Source organism: Dendrobates tinctorius, unplaced genomic scaffold (assembly GCF_039654945.1).
Source record: "Dendrobates tinctorius isolate UK_male_01 unplaced genomic scaffold, ASM3965494v1 ptg000022l, whole genome shotgun sequence".
Lineage (NCBI taxonomy): Eukaryota > Metazoa > Chordata > Amphibia > Anura > Dendrobatidae > Dendrobates > Dendrobates tinctorius.
The window spans coordinates 100836364-100856924 of NW_027361690.1; the positions used below are offsets into that span (position 1 = coordinate 100836364).

Genomic DNA, 20561 nt, shown 5'->3' on the forward strand with positions numbered 1-20561 from the left:
ACACCCGCAGACCATTCCATCAATGTCTGCATTCCAAAACGTCACTACTTCCCTTCCGAGCCCCGACGTGTGCCCATACAGTAGTTTTCTCCCACATATGGGGTATCAGCATACTCAGGACAAATTGGACAACAACTTTTGGGGTCCAATTTCTCCTGTTACCCTTGGGAAAATAAAAAAAATGGTGACTAAAAGATCATGTTTGTGGAAAAAATACGAATTTTTTATTTTCACGCCCCGGCGTTATAAACTTCTGTGAAGCACTGGGGGGTTCAAAGTGCTCACCACACATCTAGATAAGTTCCTTGGGGGGTCTAGTTTACAAAATGGTGTCATTTGTGGGGGGTTTCCACTGTTTTGGTACATCAGGGGCTTTCCAAACGCGACATGGTGTCCGATCTCAATTCCAGCCAAAAACGTCAAATGGCGCTGCTTCCCTTCCGAGCTCTGCCATGCGCCCAAATAGTGGTTTACCCCCACATGTGGGGTATCAGCGTACTCAGGACAAATTGCACAATAACTTTTAGGGTCCTGTTACCCTTGGAAAAATAAGAATTGGGGGTGAAAAGATCATTTTTGTGGAAAAAATATGATTTTTTAATTGTACGGCTTTATGTTATAAACTTCTGTGAAGCCCTTGGGGGTTCAAAGTTCTCACCACACATCTAGATAAGTTCCTTAGGGGGTCTAGTTTCCAAAATGGTGTCATTTGTGGGGGGTTTCCACTGTTTTGGTACATCAGGGGTTTTCCAATCGCGACATGATGTCCGATCTCAATTCCAGCCAAAAACGTCAAATGGCGCTGCTTCCCTTCTGAGCTCTGCCATGCGCCCAAATAGTGGTTTACCCCCACATGTGAGGTATCAGCATACTCAGGACAAATTGCACAATAACTTTTAGGGTCCTGTTACCCTTGGGAAAATAAAAATTGGGGTGAAAAGATCATTTTTGTGGAAAAAATATGATTTTTTAATTGTACCGCGGTACGTTATAAACTTCTCTAATGCCCTTGTGGGTTCAAAGTTCTCACCACATATCTAGATAAGTTCCTTGGGGGGTCTAGTTTCCAAAATGGGGTCACTTGTAGGGGGTTTCCACTGTTTTGGTACATCAGGGACTCTCCAAACGTGACATGGCGTCCGATCTGAATTCCAGCCAATTTTGCATTGAAAAAGTCAAACGGCGCTCCTTCCATTCTGAGCTCTGCCATGCGCCGAAACAGTCGTTCCCCCCCACAAATCAGGTATCAGCGTGCTCAGGAAAAATTGCACAATAACTTTTGCAGTCCAATTTCTCCTGTTACCCTTGGTAAAATAAAAAAAATTGAACCTGAAGTATTTTTTTTGTGAAAAAAAGTTAGATGTTCATTTCTTTTTAAATATTCAAAAAAATTCCTGTGAAGCACCTAATGGGTTAATACACTTCTTGAATGTGGTTTTGAGCACCTTAAGGGGTGCAGTTTTTAGAATGGTGTCACTTTTGGGTATTTTCTATCATATAGACCCCTCAAAGTGGCTTCAAATATGATGTGGTCCTAAAAATAAAATGGTGTTGTAAAAATGAGAAATCGCTGGTCAACTTTTAACCCTTATAACTTCCTAATAAAAAAAAATTTTGGTTCCAAAATTGTGCTGATGTAAAGTAAACATGTGGGAAATGTTAGTTATCAAGTTTTTTGTGTGCCGTATCTCTGTGATTTAAGGGCATAAAAATTCAAAGTTGGAAAATTGCGAAATTTTCATTTTTTTGCCAAATTTCCGTTTTTTTAACAAATAAACGCAAGTTATTTGAATGAAATTTTACCACTAACATGAAGTACAATATGTTATGAGAAAACAATGTCAGAATCACCGGGAACCATGGAAGCGTTCCAGAGTTATGACCTCATAAAGGTACAGTGGTCAGAATTGTAAAAATTGGCCAGGTCATGAACGTGCAAACCACCCTTGGGGGTGAAGGGGTTAACAAGCAATAAAACGTAATTTTTAATACTAAATCTAAATATGACATATTGATAAAATGATGTTCCTTAACTGCCTACAATTTAGTGACTTAAAAGGATAACGTCCTATGTTTATTCTATTGATGGCAACCGGGGTGTCATCACTAACTGGCATAACAGGACAAACAAGATGTTTCACCGCATATGCGGTATCATCAGGGGATGGGACATCTGGGGTGACATCAATAGAATAAACATAGGATGTTATCCTTTTAAGTCAATAAACTGAAGGCAGATAAGAGACATCATTTTATCAAACCCCGTATGCAGTTTAGATTTAGTATTAAAAGTTAAGTTTTACGGCTTGTTAGAGAGGGATTTAACATGGTGTTCTCCGCTTCTTGTTAATGCAAAAATATATCCCTCCCAAGTCATTCTATTCTTTGACCTTGTTGTGTTTTATTATATAAACCCCATCCTTGTTTTTGTCTTTGTCATTGTATGATGACGATGTTTATTCCACCTAGTATTACAAATCTCTGTACAATAAGACCCCAGACACAGTGTCTGTATCTGATCGTACTGAACGAGAGGACCGTTCTGTCATGTCACATGTTTTAGTGATGAGAGAGTGGCAGGGACTGGTGTGGATCCGCACGAGAGCTACATGTTTCATAGAGCTTTTAGTAGCCTGGTAACTATAATTATCAAGTCTAATTGTTTCCTAGAATCCATTTTATGCTACTGGAAAATATAATCATTCATCGGGTACTTTCAACACAAAGCATTATGGTTAGCTTGGGATAAATGCAGTCATATTCATCCACAGCATCCACAATCAATGGACGAGAAGAATTACCAACAGCAATTTGTTAGTCGCTTTTCTCACAGGGGCCTCATGCTCTGTATAATGATGGTGACTGTGGCCCGCATCTGGAGTGCCCCACCAGGGCCTGGCGGGGTACTCTCTACCGGGCCCATTGATCTCAATGGGAGTTGTCATGGAAGCTGTGACCCGGTCCGTGGCCCTGGGGCTCCATGGCAAAAAGGGGATGAATGAACAATGAAATAAAGTTTATGAATAGTTTGTGACGCCACCTGTGGTGCTCAGCAAGCGAGGTGCCAGGCCGACGCCACATGCAGATCCCCCGGGACTGGTGGTGGGTTGCAGCCAAGATGGTGAAGCTCCCCACAGGTGGAGCTGCAGTCCCAGGGAAGTACAGATGTAGCAATGGAGGAGAGGCACAGGCGGTGTAGAGGCCAGTGCCCAGATGTAGTAGTGTGGGGTGTAGTGATGCGGGAACTAGTGGAGGACACCAGGGCATGCAGTCCCAAAGCTCCACCCACAGCCTGCAGTTCACACAGATGCGCGCCTCCGTGCCGTGTCTGTCCTCCGGGTCCTGGGCCCAGCCAACCTCCAGGCAAGACAGGACGCTCCCCTCCAACACTCCGCCATCACGTACCCCTCCGAACGCCCCCTCTACAGCGCTTTTAAGTGAAGCACTCCCAGCACTGAGTTACACTGGAGTGCCTCCTGACAGATGTTCCCAAGAACTCTACTTGTACGGCAGACAGCTGTAGCCTGCTTCGGGGACTCCTTACTCCTGAGCCCCGGCTCACTATCCAAGTTGCTGTTGTGCCCCCAAGTCTTAGATGGGAGTAGTGCATTTACAGCCCACTACTCCACCGGTGTCTGCTGCAGGACCTTCAGTATCCATACAACCTCGGGGACCGGGCCCCGGCCTTGCGCTTAGAAGTTCTAGGCAGGGTTCTTCCTCTAACCCACGTCCTCTGTGTTCCCTTTTACTCCTTTGTTCCATACTAATCCCTCTCTCTCATAGAAGGTCAGGTTTCAGTCTAATGTCTTTCTCCTTCTTTCCTTTCCTGTGCCAGCTGGCTCAGATCACTGAGGCAGCTGCAGCACTCCTTCCTCCATCCCTCTTCCAGGGATCCTCACTCCTCTCCGAGTGACTCTCTCTCTCTCACTGACTGACTGACTGACTGACTGACTCTTCCCGCTTTTTATGTATTCTAAACTCCATCCGCCTCCCAGCACGCTTCGTGTTCCAAGCAGGGAGCCACCAAAGGTGCTCTGCTACTCTCTAAGCAAGGAGCCGCAATGTGGCTTTGCTGAACTACTGTGTTGTGTGGGATGCGAGTGTTGGAGCATGGTCAGGAGTTCCCACCTTACCTGGATGGTGGGGCACCGCACCTCAGGAGGAGGTGCAGTACCTCTGTGGCGACTGAAGCCTCAGGGGCGCCACTCATCCTTCTTGCATAGTGTCCTTTCAAAGTGACAAGCCGACACAGTCAGAAACAAATTTTGCTTGGAATGCATTTTGTGGGTTTCTAAAGTGTAATTACACTCACTCTGGACTGACATTAAAGCAAGGTGTTATTAATTTATAACAACTCCATTTTGACCTTCCGTGCCGGCATTATTGAATTAAGAAGCTTATATTCAAGTGAGCTACTGTCCTGTAAGGAACGGCTGAGTGATTTGGTAGAAAATTGTACTTTGCTAAAATGAACCCAACAGATTTATTATACTTGTTTCCCTCTAGAATTGAAATAAAAGTTTTATCCTCTGGTTAGGCCTATGCACATGGCCAAATTATGGCTCCATAAAATCTCTGCATTCTCCACAGCCATTGAAGCAACTATGCCAAGTGCATATGTCCGTAATCCCCCATGACTAGGCTTGGCAAAGCACTTCTGTGGTTTCTATGAAAAAGTCACTGCCAAGCTCCTAGGACAGTGGCTTATCTCCAAGAGAATAAAATGATCTGCTGTTGAAGTTCCAACGTCCAGATCGATATCACTCCAACATCATCTGTTAGCGGACAGATTATAGAGGTCACCATCTTTTTTATTTTATCCCTAAATTACCAAAAGAAAACAGTTTGAAAATGGCGATGATCTGATAGCTGCTACTCCGCAGGCACCGCCAGCGCCATTTTGCTAGACAAGAAAAAAAATGCCTCCTCCAAGATGGCACTGCCGGCACCTGTGCAGTTTCATCTATTGGATCAGCACTTTCAAACTGATAGAAAAAGATGGCGCCAGCCCCACAGGCGCAGTAGCATCTATCGGTGATCTCATAGATGCTAGTGCGCAGGCGCGGCGACACCATCTTGGAAAAGACCATTTTTTTTCCCTCTAGCAAGATGGCACCACCGGCGCCTGCGCAGTAACAGCTATCAAATCGTGAAAATGGTCGGCATCATTTTCAAACTGAATTTTTCTTTTTTTTTTAGAAATTTATGGATACCATAAAAAAAAATTAGCTGCACCTTATGCATGCGATCATGGTGCAGCACAGGTGCCGGGGCCTGTCTGCAGAAGGGGATTTTTTTTTAAATATATATAATATTCATTATGTAAACTAAGGGGCAGGTCACTGAGGGATCAGTGACCTGTCAGCAGTTTTTATTATGAATACCTATGCAGAGCACCACATGAAGCCCCCACCCACATGCCGCCCCGGAGCACGAGCATATCATTAACTCAAAACTGAAAATAAAGACAAAAAAAACAAATGAAAATGTTCATTATGATGACCTAATGTTATCAAATTCTGTGTAGGACCTGTGGGTTCAAAACACTCATGAATAAAATCCTTTTCCATAATGGGGTCACTTATGGGAGGCTTTCACTGTTTAGTCACATCAAGGGGTCTGCAATTGTGACATGACACCCGCAGACCATTCCATCAAAGTCTGCATTCCAAAACGTCACTTGTTCCTTTCCGAGCACTGCCGTACGCCCAAACAGTGGTTTTCCTAAACATATGGGGTATCGGCGTACGCAGGATAAATTGCACAACAAATTGTTGGGTCCATATTCTCCTGTTTCCCTTGTGGAAAAAAAAGTTCTGGCTAAAAATACATTTTTGTGGGTAAAATGTGATTTTGTATTTTTACAGCTCTATTTTTTAAACTTCTGTGAAGCACTTGGGGGTTCCAGGTGCTCATGACACATCTATATAAATTCCCTAAGGGGTCTAGCTTCCAAAATAGGGTCGCGTGGGGGGGGTTTCCACTGTTTAGACACATCAAGGGCTCTTTTGTTTCAAAAAGACAAACGGTGCTCCTTCTCTTCCAAGCGCTGCCGTGCACCCAAACAGTGTTTTTCCCCCACATATGGGGTATTGGCATACTTAGGAAAAATTGCAAAAGATATTTTAGGGTCCATTTTCTCCTGTTACCCTTGTGAAAATAAAAAATGTGGAGCTAAAGTAAAATTTTTCTGAAAAAAATTAAATGTTCATTTTTTTTTCTTCCACATTGCTTCAGTTCCTTTGAATCATCTGAAGGTTAATAAACTTCTTGAGTGTGAATTTGAGCATCTTTGAGGGTGAAGTTTTTTGGATAGGTAGCGCCCGTGTTACTTTACCGTAATTAAGTTTTTAGAATGGTGTCACTTTTGGGTACTTTCTGTCATATAGACCCCTCAAATTCACTTCAATTGTGATGTAGTCCCTAAAAAAATTGGTTTGTAAATTTTATTGGAAAAATTAGAAATTGCTGGTCATCTTTTAACCCTTCTAACTGCCTAACAAAGAAAAAAAATCTTCAAAAATGTTGCTGATCTAAAGTACACATGTGGTAAATGTTATATATTAACTGTTTTGTGTGACATCTCTCTAATTTAAGGGCATAAGAATTAAAAGTTTGAAAATTGCTAAATTTTCATAATTTTGGCCAGATTTCCATTTTGTTCACAAATAAATGCAAGTCATATCAAATAACTTTTACCACTATCATGAAGTACAATATGTCATGAAAAAACATTCTCAGAATCAGTTGGATAAGTTGAAGCATTCCAGAGTTATAACCTCATAAAGTGACAGTGGTCAGAATTGGTAAATTTAGCTTGGTCATTAAAGTCAAAATTGGCTCGGTCATTAAGGGGTTAATCAAGCCTTATTTCATTTATTCAAATGGTTTCTATATAACGTCATAATATTTTAGGACATATGTATTTGGGATACATTTTTTGCTAAGTGATATGGCTCCAATCAGTATGCCTTTTAGCCATTATTGTTATACAACTTGGGCAGTGGGTTGGATATCATGCAATTGGCTTTGCCTTTTGTTTTATTTTATGTTCCTCATGGTCTCCCCTTTATTTACATTCTCTATTATGCATCTTCAAATTTTTTGAATTGTTTGCTCCCTTTTTCACATGCCCAGTGTTCCCTACAGTACCTTTTTGCTATCAATATGTAGTGCTTTTTTACTTTTTGTTTTTTAGTAATTATTGCAATAAAAATAAAATGTTTACTTTACTGGTGGATCTCTTCTTCTTTTTCCCATTTTTACATCTTAATGGGTTTGATGATATTGTATCTTTTGAAGTGCCCCTTTTTCTACTGTGGACCTTGTTGAATAATATCTTTGGATCTGTTAGATCCATTGCCCCTTGCAAATACACTCCCCTGATTAGACCTCATCAATGAGGTTGAAATGCGTCGGCAGGGATTTTTTTTTGTAGGGGTACAGGTGTTTATAGGATATACACTTGGGTACTGCCCTTGTAAGGGCAGGAGCTATGCTGGGCATGACGGGGACAGTAGAAAAAAACCCTTTTTGTAAGCTGCTAATAGAGAGAAGTGAGGTGAGATCGACCCATTCTTCTTGAGCACTGGCAATATTGAGCGCTTTATCAATATGCTCTGGAGCTCTGATTGTGATTTAATTTTTGCAAGCTGCTGAAAATACTAACAGGTATTTTTGTAGTGTGAGTAAGTGTTTGTCTATTCTGAGCTCAGCTCTTTTACTCTAATAATTATTTTAAAGAATTGATTAAAAGTTATTTTTTCATAAATGAATGCGATCTTTCGGCTGTAGATTCTCAATACAATGCATTACAATAAAGTGCAGAAATATATGTAATTGCAAAGGGTTTGCTTACTATTTTTTGTAACTGTAAATGACAGAAAACTCTGGATGTGAAACACTGGAGTACAGCTCAAGAGTCTTTCAGACACTGGAGTCTTTTTACAGTTTTATAAAAAGACAAGATATCCAATATTCTGATAATATGGTAAGTTCTTTCGATTTACGAATACTTCTTCATTGTGTCATGTGTTCCTCCAAAAATATTCTCCAAGTTCAAAATAAATTGTCGATTACTTTTATATAGATATAAGTGACAATTTATTTTGAACTTGGATTTCTACAAAGCTAAAAGAGCAATTCATCTAGCGTCATTTAGGCAATAAATGATCAATTGCTGCATCGTGTTGTACGCCAGTGTTTCCCGTTCAGTTGCAAGAAATAGTAAGTGAATGCTTTGGGATTACCTAGAATTGACTGCTAATAAAATATAATTTGTTATCTGGGACCATATACAGATGAGCATAAATGGTCCATAAAGCCCAGTCTGTCTGTTGCGTTATCTTAAGGCTCCGTCACACACAGTGATCTCGCTAGCGAGATCGCTGACTTTGTGACGCCACAGCGATCTCGCCAGCGGGGATCAGCGACCGGCCCCCCTGCCGGGTGTCGCTGAACGCGCTCCTTCATCCTGGGCCATTTTTGATCGCTGGTCTCCCGCTTGCCAGCGCGCATCGCTGCCTGTGGCAGTGAGAGACCAGCGATCAGCAACGCTGGACGCTTGTTTCCAATGTAAACATCGGGTATCTAAGAGCCGTGCGGCTCTTAGATACCCAATGTTTACACTGGAAACCAGCAGGCTCGCTGGTCCTGATCGCTGGAGGGGCTGTCTAACGATCTACCAGCGATCCCATCCATGTCGGATCATTGGTGGGATCACTGGGACATCGTTATCTGTAACGGGGCCTTTAGGGTGCAAACCTCCGCAGTCCATCAGGGACAGACCAGGATCAGAGAAGGGCTTTTCCTAGTCTGAACAGGGACCTGCTTCAGGTGCTTGTCCCCCTGGTTTGTATGTTACCGGTGTGAATGTGCTTTGGCAGTCATAACACTATGTCTGCCTAAAAATGGGGAGTGCAAAAATCAATCCAGTGGCATGATAATTTTTCCAGTGCAAATTGTCAGTCTTCCTCTTGGCATCCAGGAATTTGGGAGGAGGGGATGTTCACTCATGAAGAAAAATAAAAGAAGAAAAATCTCCTTAACAGGACCTCCACAATATAAAAGCAGCACATTTTCTCCATTAGTGCAACAATTGTCTACTCTTATATTGCAAGTATTTACCAATGCTTTTGTAGCCTTTCTCAGCCTGATGCATCTCTATAATACATTTTCTGGGATTATCTGTAAATTCTCTTTGGATTTAGGCTCGGTTCACAATACCCAATCTTTCTTGACTAAACAGTTTTGTCAGTTCATTCTTATCTCCTTAATTAAATCACCTTTTGCGAACTTCAGGAAAGAGTGGAGAGGGGTTCAGTAATTAAAACAGAGGTTCTCTTCCATTTCTCCTTGGATTGCTCACTGTGCTCAATAAAATGCATTATAGCACAACTGTTTGTTTCATAGGGAATTACTTACTATTCTTGCAACCGCTCAAAATCTGATCAAATTAATAATTAGCAAGCAACAATGTCACATTATAATTACCTACAAATCACAACAGTGCAAAATTCTGTGTTGAGAGATGAGAGTGTGCATTGTCTGTGGGTATCAGTAGCTCACTAGTCAGCACTCTCAATTGCAGCCGTGCAGTCCTGGGTTTGGATCTGACCAAAGTCAATGTCTGCACAGAATTTATATGTTGTCTGTAGTGTGTAGGGTTTCTCCAAGCTTGATTTAAACTGTTCTTAAAGTGAACCTGTGTTAGGGTATGTTTCCACGTTCAGGATTACATCAGGATTTGCTGTGAATTGAATACTGCGTTAAGCCGCAGCGTTAAATCTGCAGCATCCAGATGTTACAGCATAGTGGAGGGGATTGTATGAAATCCCATATCCACTATGCGTACAAAGACGCGGGTGGCACACTCGAAATTACGGACATGCGGTACGTCTTTCCAGACCGCAGCATGTCTATTTATCTTGCGGAGACGCTGGATAGGATGCGGTGATTCCACATGTGTTCAATGAGCACATGCGGTATCACCGCGCGTACAACATGGGGCAGCGCTTTGGGCGGAGCAGGGTTTCCACTGCGTCCAAAGCGCTGCAAGTTCGCAGCGTGGAAACATACCCTTAAAGTCAATCCTGGGAATCCATGCAAAGAGAAAAGGTCGCACTCATCGAGATGGAAGTTTCACTGATTTATTGACATATCATGAACATGTCACGTCGGGGGAGTGACATAAGGAGTGCAAGAAAGGCTGACAACAGCCGTTTCGCGCTGCTCGAGCGCTTCAACGGGACCCGTGAAACTTCCATCTCGATGAGTGCGACCTTTTCTCTTTGCATGGATTCCCAGGATTGACTGTTTCCAGGTCTGGCACCCGAGATTCCCAGCTGCTGGGCTTCTGTATGCCGCACATCATTTGAAGTCACACGGTAACAGCGGTGCCGTCCGCTTTTTATCTTGAGTTTTGTGATACCCTTAAAGTCACCCCAAATGAGTGATCATCTTAATTGTCTGTGGCCAAATTGTATCAAGCGGGGAGATTTAGGCTATGTGCCCACGTTAGCATTTTTAAACGCTCAGGAAACGGGTATCCTTCCCAGAAAACGCACGTTTTTTACCGCGATTTTTGCGCAAAAACAGTGTGTTTTTGATGCGTTTTTTTTCCGCGCGTCTTTTGCACTATAGGAAATAGCCAAAAACGCAGACCTAATTGGAAATGAATGAACATTCTGCGTTTTTTACCGCTAAGCGTTTCCTTAGCGGTAAAAAACGCATCCATTGGCACAAAAAGGCCAAAATGCATTAAAATGAATGGGATGCTTCTTTTAAGCATTTTTTATGCAGTTTGACCCCGAAAAACTATTCAAAAACGCTTAAAAAAAGCAACGTGGGCACACAGCCTAAGGCTATGTGCCCACAGTAGCGTTTTTAAACGCTCAGGAAACGGGTCTCCTTCCCAGAAAACGCTCGTTTTTTTCGCGTGTATTTGCACAAAAAATGCGCGTTTTTCATGCTTTTTTTTCCGCACGTCTTTTGGACTATTGGAAATGGCCAAAAACACGGACCTAAGTGGAAATTAATGAACATGCTGAGTTTTTTAACGCTAAGCGTTACCTTAGCGGTAAAAAAACCGCATCCATTGGCACAATAAGGCCAAAATGCATTAAAATGAATGGGATGCTTCTTTTAAGCGTTTTTGATGCGGTTTGACCCTTAAAAACGCATCAAAAACACTTAAAAAAACGCTACGTGGGCACACAGCCTAAAGGTGCAACCAGAGACAAAACCATTAGTGATTGAGGACACTCAGTCACTAGTAGCAAATTTGTTTTATTGTTTTATTTATTGTTTTATTGATAGCAAGGCACATCCTTTTATAGATTATCACTTATCAATATAAATCTGTGGTTAATTCTCCTAAATCCTCCTCCTTAAGGAGGACTATAATCAATATTCATTAGCTTTTAAGATTGGATTTTTCTCATAAGTATAACTTCAACCTCCATTAGCTCAGAGGACATGTTCGCAAACCAAAGTTCACCTGAGTGTTCTAAAATCTACTGACTACTATTGGGCAACCCCCCCCGATGATCGGGATCGAGTTTTTGTGTAAAGTTCAAGTTCGGGGCCAGAGATGACACGAACTTGCGTCTTAACCCCGAGCTTGGACTTTACAAATATGGTATGGGGTTGTCCGTAAAAAAAAGCAGAAAATTAATAATAAACATTCCAATTATACTTACCTGTCCAGCGATGTGTCCTCCTGTCCCGATGTCTCCCGGCTGCATCTGCTTCCAAGGCTGCTCATTAACTTCTGGCAGTATTCACTGGCCATGAACTGGTGTGAACCCTGGTGTGAACTGGTGTGAACCCTGACATCACTGCACGAACACTGCCGGAAAAAGCCAAAGACTGCCAAGTGCAGTGAATACGCCTGAAAGTTAATGGTCGGCCCCGGAAGCTGGTGTGGCCGGGAGACAGCAGGACGGGAGGACACGTTGCTGGAGAGGTAAGTATATTTATAATGTTTATTATTAATTTTAGGCTTTTTTTTTTACAGCCGGCCCTGGACCCGAACTGTAACAAGGGTTTCCCATGGAAACCCGTGTTTGGGACCTTGCCCAGAACACATTCGGTATGGGACCTAGCCCAGAACACGTTTGGTATGGGTCCAGAACTTTACAGTTCAGGTTCACCCATCCCTACTACTGACAGGTATAACTTAGAGCATGTACACACATTAATCAGTGCATGTGATTCTTATATATATTCATCAAAGCCTCCATTTTGTCTCAAGCATCTATTTTGGATATCTTCAAATCAGATACATACCCTTAACACCTGTCACCAGTTTTTTACCTTAAACTGTGCCCATCACCTTTAAAATCATGTAAATGCAGTTCCTACAACCACTTTATGCCCTCAGAGGTGCCCCTGCAAAAATGCTTTATTTATGCACTGCGCTACGCTGTAAGCAAATTGTGTGGTCCAGTCCGATGCGTGAATGCAGATCAAGCTTGGGCCCTTGATTTATTAAGCAGATGGTCATTGAAGACTAAATGTATTGCATTTGGTGATCTCAGTTGATCACAACAGTGGATCCCATAGAAAACAGATATAAAATATGTTACAATATCGCAGCCCTTAGAAGGTTTGCAAAGTTCTTACCCACAATACAAAATACTCTGCATTTTGAGATTCATTAGCATAACACTTTAATTAGACATAAAATAGCTTTCATGCCAAATGGCACAAAGCTACAGCGTAACTATCCAGATTTCTAAATTACTGTAAGAAGTAATTAATGTTGAGAGATGTTTCAAATTCCAACTAATTGCAATTTGACAGCAGTTACAGGAATCTCTAATTATTTGTCCTTTTTCTGTCTCTCACAAGGTACTATGCAACTGTACATCCTTTGAAGAAAAGAATAACTGTCACCACATGTGTCTACGTGCTGGGAGGGATCTGGCTCCTGTCCTTCGCTTTGGTTGGACCTGCTATTGCTCATACTTATCATATAGAGTTTCAACAACAAGGATTTACTATCTGTGAGGAATTTTGGCTGGATAAAGAGACAGAAAGGTTGGCCTATGCCTACAGCACCCTGATCATCACCTACATCCTCCCTTTGTCTGCAGTGTCATTGTCCTATTTTTGTATCACGGTTAAGCTGAAGAATAGAGTGGTCCCGGGTCACCCCACACAAAGCCAAGCAGAGTTTGATAGACTCCGCAAGAGGAAGATATTCAGGCTCATTGTTTTGGTGGTAACAGCCTTTGGAATATGTTGGCTTCCTATCCATGTTTTCAATATTATCCGGGACATTGACATCAATCTCATCAACAAGCATTATTTCCTTCTCATTCAGCTTCTTTGTCATTGGTTTGCCATGAGTTCCTCTTGCTGCAACCCATTCTTGTATGCCTGGCTCCATGACCGATTTCGCAGTGAACTAAAGAAAATGTTCACCTTTAAGCGTAAAATTATCCCAACCAACAACTGTGTGAAGCTCTAGAAGTTACCCAACCAATGGTTCCTAGTGGAAACAACCTAAGGCATTAAAGCTCAACTTAAAGTAAATCATAAAGCTATGTTATTTTGTCTATGCTATGTTCTTGAAGTCACTAAATACTTTTATGATATGCATGTCATGATCCATAAACAGAAAACAAATGTTCTGTAGTTCCTTCGCAACATCCTTAGGTAGACAGCCACCGAGGAAAATTTGGATACTTCTCCAATTTTGACAGAGGAGGCTTGAAGTTCCTTAAAAATCATAAATTAATTACTGGAGAACATTTTACATTTTTGTACATACGACAAAAATTGATTCCAGTAATGGTGTGATTTTGGAATATTGGAATGTGGTGGCAGGTCATTTCCCCTTCAATTACAGGGAACCATTCACCAAGGAACAGCACTGTCATTACTATAGAAAATACTTCAGAATACAGGAGAATAACATTGATAAAAATGTGCCTTCTAACAGGATATTAAATAAATCCTAAGGGCTGATCCTTATTGTAGACATATTGCTGCCTGGTAAACTTGGACAAAGATGCTGCACTGCAAGCTTTCTTGAGTTTGATTGTGTTAAAATTCCATTCTTTAGAAAAACTCTCATCTGAAACATTCGATCCATTGCTTTTATTGCTCTAATTGTAAACCAATTACATATCCATTCCTGATAAATGAATGAGTCAAAAAATGGAAAATAAATGTCTTTAATAATCAGAAAACAAAAAATAAAAGTTAAAAAGTCAATAACTAGTTGTTGTTGTTCTATCACAATGTTTGAAAATTTAAATCATGTAATCTATTAGAAAACAGTCTAACCCATGTTATAGAAAATGAGAACAACCCAAGGATTTGTTGTGTGGGGTGGGTGCAAGTCATACTGAAATCTTAGCTTGCAAATTTAAAGAAATGTGGTTTTCTAGTTAAGCGTATCTCTAGTCTACAAAAGCCTCCAACAGGTAGTGATTTAATATTTCTGTAAAATTGTACAGGACTTCTTTCTCTACAATAGATACTGTATTTTGCGGTTTATAGGACGCACCGGATTTTTAGACGCACCACAAATTTTGAGGAGAAAAATAGGGGAAAAAACTTTTTTTTAATAAAATGGTGGTGCTTCTTATAATCCATACATCTTATTGCTTACCGGGGGTGGTGGCTGCGGTGAAGCGGGGTTCCAGGGTCGCTGCTGGCGGAGGCAGGAGTGGGGCGATGCTGTGGACCCTAGACTGGTAGAAAGGGGTGTTCGGATGTGCAACGCTGCAGTTGATCGGTGGTGAGGGGGCTCCACCAACATTTTGTGAAAGCCCAGACCCCCACTTCCATGGTTTACTATGCAGAGGACTCCGGGAAAATGGCTGCCGGGGCGGCACATGCACAGATGGAGATCTTGGTGCTGAGATCTCATCTCCTGAGATTTGATGCTGAGATCTCCATCTGCACATGTGCTTCCACCTGCAGCCATTTTCCTGGAGTGCACCGCATAGTGAACCATGGAAGTCCAGGGGGGCTCTGGGCTTTCACAAAATGTCGACTTCGCTCTTGCCTCCTCCAGCAGTTACCCTGGGACCCTGCTCCACCGCATCTGGTAAGGTATATTCGCATTATTAGACGCACCCCCATTTTACCCAAAAAATTTTGGGGAAAAAAGTCCATCTTATAATCTGCAAAATATGGTACTTAAATTGTAAGCAGATGAGGGTACTCTAAGGGTTGGCATTAAGAAGCACGAATTTTATTCACAGGTACAACTACTATACTACTCTTTCATACTTTGCCACTTTGTGAAATTTCCATCTCCCTAGAAGAAACCTAGATGAAAATTGTTGAATACTTGCTTTTATCAGGAAAAATGTATATCTTTGTACCGTGTTAGCCAGTAGATAGAAAAATATTCAGGATTGAGAGTCCTCAGTAGTTGATACCTTTTAATGGCTAACTGAAAAGATGGTAACACATTGCAAGCTTTCGAGACTACTCAGGTCTCTTCATCAGGCTAGACTAATACAAAATCTGAAGTCACATAGGCTGTATTGTGCATAAATATGTGACTTCAGATTTTGTATTAGTCTAGCCTGATGAAGAGACCTGAGTAGTCTCGAAAGCTTGCAATGTGTTACCATCTTTTCAGTTAGCCATTAAAAGGTATCAACTACTGAGGACTCTCAATCCTGAATATTTTGCTTTTATCAGTGCAGTGTTTTCCTGGATTCACAAAGATATGTTCCTGGAATTATAAAGCACCAGTACATACCAATGTGCCTGCATGCCACCCACATGGTGTTTCTTACTGAAAGTGGTTGTCCCCTACTATACAAACTATACCAACAACTGCAGACAAGCAGGGAGCTGGATTTGGGCAAGTCACCACCAAGCTCTTACACTTTTTCCTTCAGAGGAAGATTGGTGATAATAATTCATCCTAACCCAGAGCTCTATAGGGAGGTAGATCAGAAGGAAAGCCATTAGAAGAAAACAGTATAGAAACAAATTGAATCACATAACCGAACGTGATATACCAGTTTAGAAGCAATGTCTCTTCAATCCGGGATGGATAGATCTACTTTGCTTTATACAAGTGAATGTACTACCATTCCATCTAAAAAAAATAACTAATGTGAGCACTATAACACGGTGCCTTCAAGAGTGACCCAGGACCAGGGGCTCCTTCCATGTCCCTACCACTAGGAGGCGCTCTAGCTCAGCCCATTTCCTGGGACACTTGTGAAGGTGAAGATGCCGGGGCCAACACCTTTGCCTTATCTCCTGAGTTAGCTCTCCGTCTGTTCTCTTCCCCCACCCATGGAATAGGGGTACTAAGGTACAACGCAGTACACCAACCCAACAAACATGGCAAAACAAACAAGGGTAACTGAAAATACCAGACATACAAATATTCACTCACATATAACAGAAGAATATACCGGGGAGTGGAGGATGGGGAAAAAAGCAAAGTAGAGGAGGAAAGGGAATTACCACATTACAAACCACGCAACAGTCACAGATAACGCCTTCAAAACTCCTTCTCATATGAACACTTCTCCTCCTAAGCCATGCAGTAAATTCTAGCTCTGGCTCCTCTCTGTTGTGGCAACCCTGTGACAGATGGCCTATCCTTAGGATAGGTCATCAATGTCTGATTGGTGAGGGTGTGACACCTGGTGACCCTGCTGGTATCGGCAGAGGACAGAACTGCCCAGTACCAGAGCTGCACAGTGCAGCACTGTCAATTCTATAGCATTCAGGTACTGTAGATCAACCTCTTATTCAAATTAAAAGAGGGCTAATGTGCAGTAACTGGCCACGGCCACTATTCCATTGATGAAGCTGTGAAACGTAACTGAGCAGTTCCCGACACTGCCAACACCAGCGGGGATGCCAAATGTCGCACCTCCGATGATTAGACTATGATGGCCTACAAAGAACTGGACACCCTCTTTCAAATGACATCTTTCTTTCACATTTTACTTACATACAAACATCAGAGATAACACAATCTTTAAAAATGTTCTTTCCCATCAATTCCCTGAGACATAATTTACACTTATTCACTGAGAATCTTTATCAAGGAGAGTTTTATCTGCCAAATTCTGAATGTATTGATGACTTTAATGACCAATACAAGCTAATTTAAGAAGCTTAGAATGAAAGACAAAGAAGTGCACTATGTGTTAATCCATTGGATATTTAAAATAATTTTGCCATTTTGTATGTGCTCTTATCTATTGAATAAAGGGACATTTAGAGACTAGGCAAAATCATAGAAAATGTATAAGCATTGATTACAAATGTAAAATATACTTTTAGCCCTTCGTCACCAGGGCCTTCTACTAACCTGCACTTTTATCTTTCCATTATAGTTTTTCTCTTCTTCTTTGGCTTAAAAATACTGATTCAAAATGCCGAAAAAATTGAGAAGTGTAACAAGGGCCTGAAGAAGAATGATTCACTGCAGCCTCAGAATACTCCATCAATGCATCAATTTGAAGGATTTCTATAGTGGCTATTCCTTTCCAGGTTACAATGGCAATTTAGATTACTTTGGGCTCTAACATTATATCCAGCATAAAGCTGTTCTAAAAGATCACAAGAAAATGTTGATTTCAGTGAAATCTCTCAGATGGAACATGCATCATAGAGTCATCATACCATTATTTTTTGGTGGTTTGAATTATGTAATTTACTTTGCTATTCCTACTGTGCTAACTGTAAAAAGTCAAAAATACAATATTCCTATTAAAGCCAATATTATTCAGTATTGTGTAAAAGTTTTTAGGCAGATATGTAAAAAAATAAAATGTAGCAAAGTAAGAATGTTTAAAAAAAAAAAATTGAAGTGAAAACAGTTTTTTTTTAATTACCAAACTCAAAAGTGAATGAATAAAAGAGAAATCTAAATCAAATCAAAATTTGGTCTGACCGCTCTTTGCTTTCAAAACAGCATCAAAGTAAAAATTCTTCTAGTTACAGTGGGTACGGAAAGTATTCAGACCCCTTTAAATTTTTCACTCTTTGTTTCATTGCAGCCATTTGGTAGATTTAAAAAAGTTAATTTTTTTCTCATTATAATGTACACTTTGAACCCAAATCTGACTGAAAAAAATCGCAAATGTAAAAATTTTTGCAAATTTATTAAAAAAGAAAAATGGAAATATCACATAGTCATAAGTATTCAGACGCTTTGCTCAGTATTGAGTAGAAGCACCCTTTTGAGCTAGTACAGCCATGAGTCTTCTTGGGAATGATACAAGTTTTTCACACCTTGATTTGGGGATCCTCTGCCAATCTTCCTTGTACATCCTTTCCAGTTCCATCAGGTTGGATGGTGAACTTTGGTGGACAGCCATAGAATCATAGAATCATAGAATCGTAGAGTTGGAAGGGACCTCCTGGGCCATCTGGTCCAACCCCCTGCTCAAAGCAGGATTCGCTAAATCATCCCAGTCAGATGTCTGTCCTGCCTCTGTTTGAAGACTTCCATTGAAGGAGAACTCACCACTTCTCGTGGCAGCTTGTTCCACTCATTGATCACTCTAACTGTCAAAAAGTTTTTTCTAATATCTAATCTGTGTCTCCTCCCATTCAGTTTCATCCCATTGCTTCTAGTCTTTCCTTGTGCAAATGAGAATAAAGTTGTTCCTTCTACAATGTGACAGCTCTTTAGATATTTGTAGACAGCTATTAAGTCTCCTCTCAGTCTTCTCTTTTGCAAACTAAACAATCCCAAATCCTGCAACCTTTCCTCATAAGACAGGGTTTGCAGACCGGTCACCATTCTGGTTGCTCTTTTCTGAACTTGCTCCAGTTTGTTGATGTCTTTTTTAAAATGTGGTGCCCAAAACTGGACACAATATTCCAGATGAGGTCTGACCAAAGAGGAGTAGAGGGAAATAATGACTTCACGTGATCTAGACTGTATGCTTCTGTTAATACATCCGAGAATTGCATTTGCCTTTTTTGCTGCTGCATCACACTGCTGACTCATATTCAGTCTGTGATCTATTAGTATACCCAAGTCTTTTTCACATGTGCTGTTGCTTAGCCCTATTCCTCCCATTCTGTATATGCTTTTTTCATTTTTATTGCCCAGATGTAGTACTTTGCATTTTTCCCTGTTAAAAACCATTCTGTTAGTTGCTGCCCACTCCTCCAGTTTATTTATATCTTTTTGAATCCTCTCTCTCTCTTCTCTAGTATTAGCTATCCCTCCTAGCTTTGTGTCATCAGCAAATTTAATCAGTTTACCCTCAATTCCTTCATCTAAATCGTTGATAAAGATGTTGAACAATACAGGGCCCAGGACAGAGCCCTGTGGTACCCCACTTGAGACATTCTTCCAACTGGATGTGCAGCCATTTACGACCACTCTTTGGGTCCGATCACTAAGCCAGTTATTAATCCACCTTACAGTTGCCTTGTCCATTCCATACTTAGTCATTTTTCAATAAGGATTGTATGAGATACTTTGTAAAATGCTTTGCTGAAGTCAAGATATACTATATCTACAGCATTTCCTTGATCCACCCAATCAGTGATTCCATCATAGAAGGAAATTAAGTTAGTCTGACATGACTTATTAGTTACAAACCCATGCTGACTCTGTTTAATCACTTCATTCTTGTCCAGGTACTGACATACATGTTGTTTAATAATTTGTTCAAAGATCTTTCCTGGTTTAGAAGTCAGACTCACCGGCCTATAGTTGCCTGGGTCCACCTTCTTCCCCTTTTTGAAGATAGGAACAACATTTGCTCTTCTCCAGTCTTCTGGGACTTCTCCTGTTCTCCAAGAATTTTTATGTCTCTCCAGAGATGCTCAATTGGGTTTAGGTCAGGGCTCTGGCTGGGCCAGTCAAGAATGGTCACAGAGTTGTTCTGAAGCCTCTCATTTGTTATTTTAGTTGTGTGCTTAGGGTCATGTCTTGTTGGAAGGTGAACCTTTGGCCAAGTCTGAGAACCAGAGCACTCTGGAAGAGGTTTTCATCCAGGATATCTCTGTATTTGGCCACATTCATGTTTCCTTCAATTGCAACCAGTCGTCCTGTCCCTGCAGCTAAAAAACACCCCCATAGCATGATGCTGCCACCACCATGTTTCACTGTTGGGATTGTATTGGGCAGGTGACGAGCAGTGCCTGGTTTTCTCCAAACATATTGCTTAGAATTATCACCAAAAAGTTCTATCTTCATCTCATCAAACTAGAGAATCTTATTTCTCATAGTCTGAGAGTCCTTCATGTGTTTTTTAGCAAACTCTATATGGGCTTTCATATGTTTAGCATTGAGGAGAGGCTTCCATTGGGCCACTCTGCCATAAGGGTCCAAGTGGTGGAGCGCTGTAGTGATAGTTGACTTTATGGAACTTTCTCCCATCTCCCTACTGCATCTGTGGAGCTCAGTCAAAGTGATCTTGGGGTTCTTCTTTACCTCTCTCACCAAGGCTCTTCTCCCACGATTGCTCAGTTTGGCTGGATGACCAGGTCTAGGAAGACTTCTGGTGGTCCCAAACTTTCTTTCCATTTAAGGATTATGGAGGCCACTGTACTCTTAGGAACCTTGAGTACTGCAGAAATTCTTTTGTGACCTT

The 20561-nt window shown here is 41.2% G+C and overlaps 1 protein-coding gene across 2 annotated transcripts in view; it reads left to right on the top strand.

Annotated features, from left to right (window-relative positions):
- LOC141084338 (prolactin-releasing peptide receptor-like) overlaps window positions 1-19217 on the top strand; it is a 351060-nt gene extending 331843 nt beyond the window's left edge. The window contains exons 3-4 of one of the 2 annotated variants that reach the window (XR_012230980.1): window positions 12853-13534; window positions 17337-19217. Coding sequence is in view for 1 of the 2 variants with exons in the window: in XM_073569023.1 (XP_073425124.1) it covers window positions 12853-13474 (622 nt within the window). In the remaining variant the exon portion in view is untranslated. Of the gene's footprint in view, window positions 1-12852; window positions 14214-17336 lie in introns of those variants that run through there. The other variant, XM_073569023.1, reaches the window with a different exon arrangement.
- Window positions 19218-20561: the final 1344 nt, after the last annotated feature.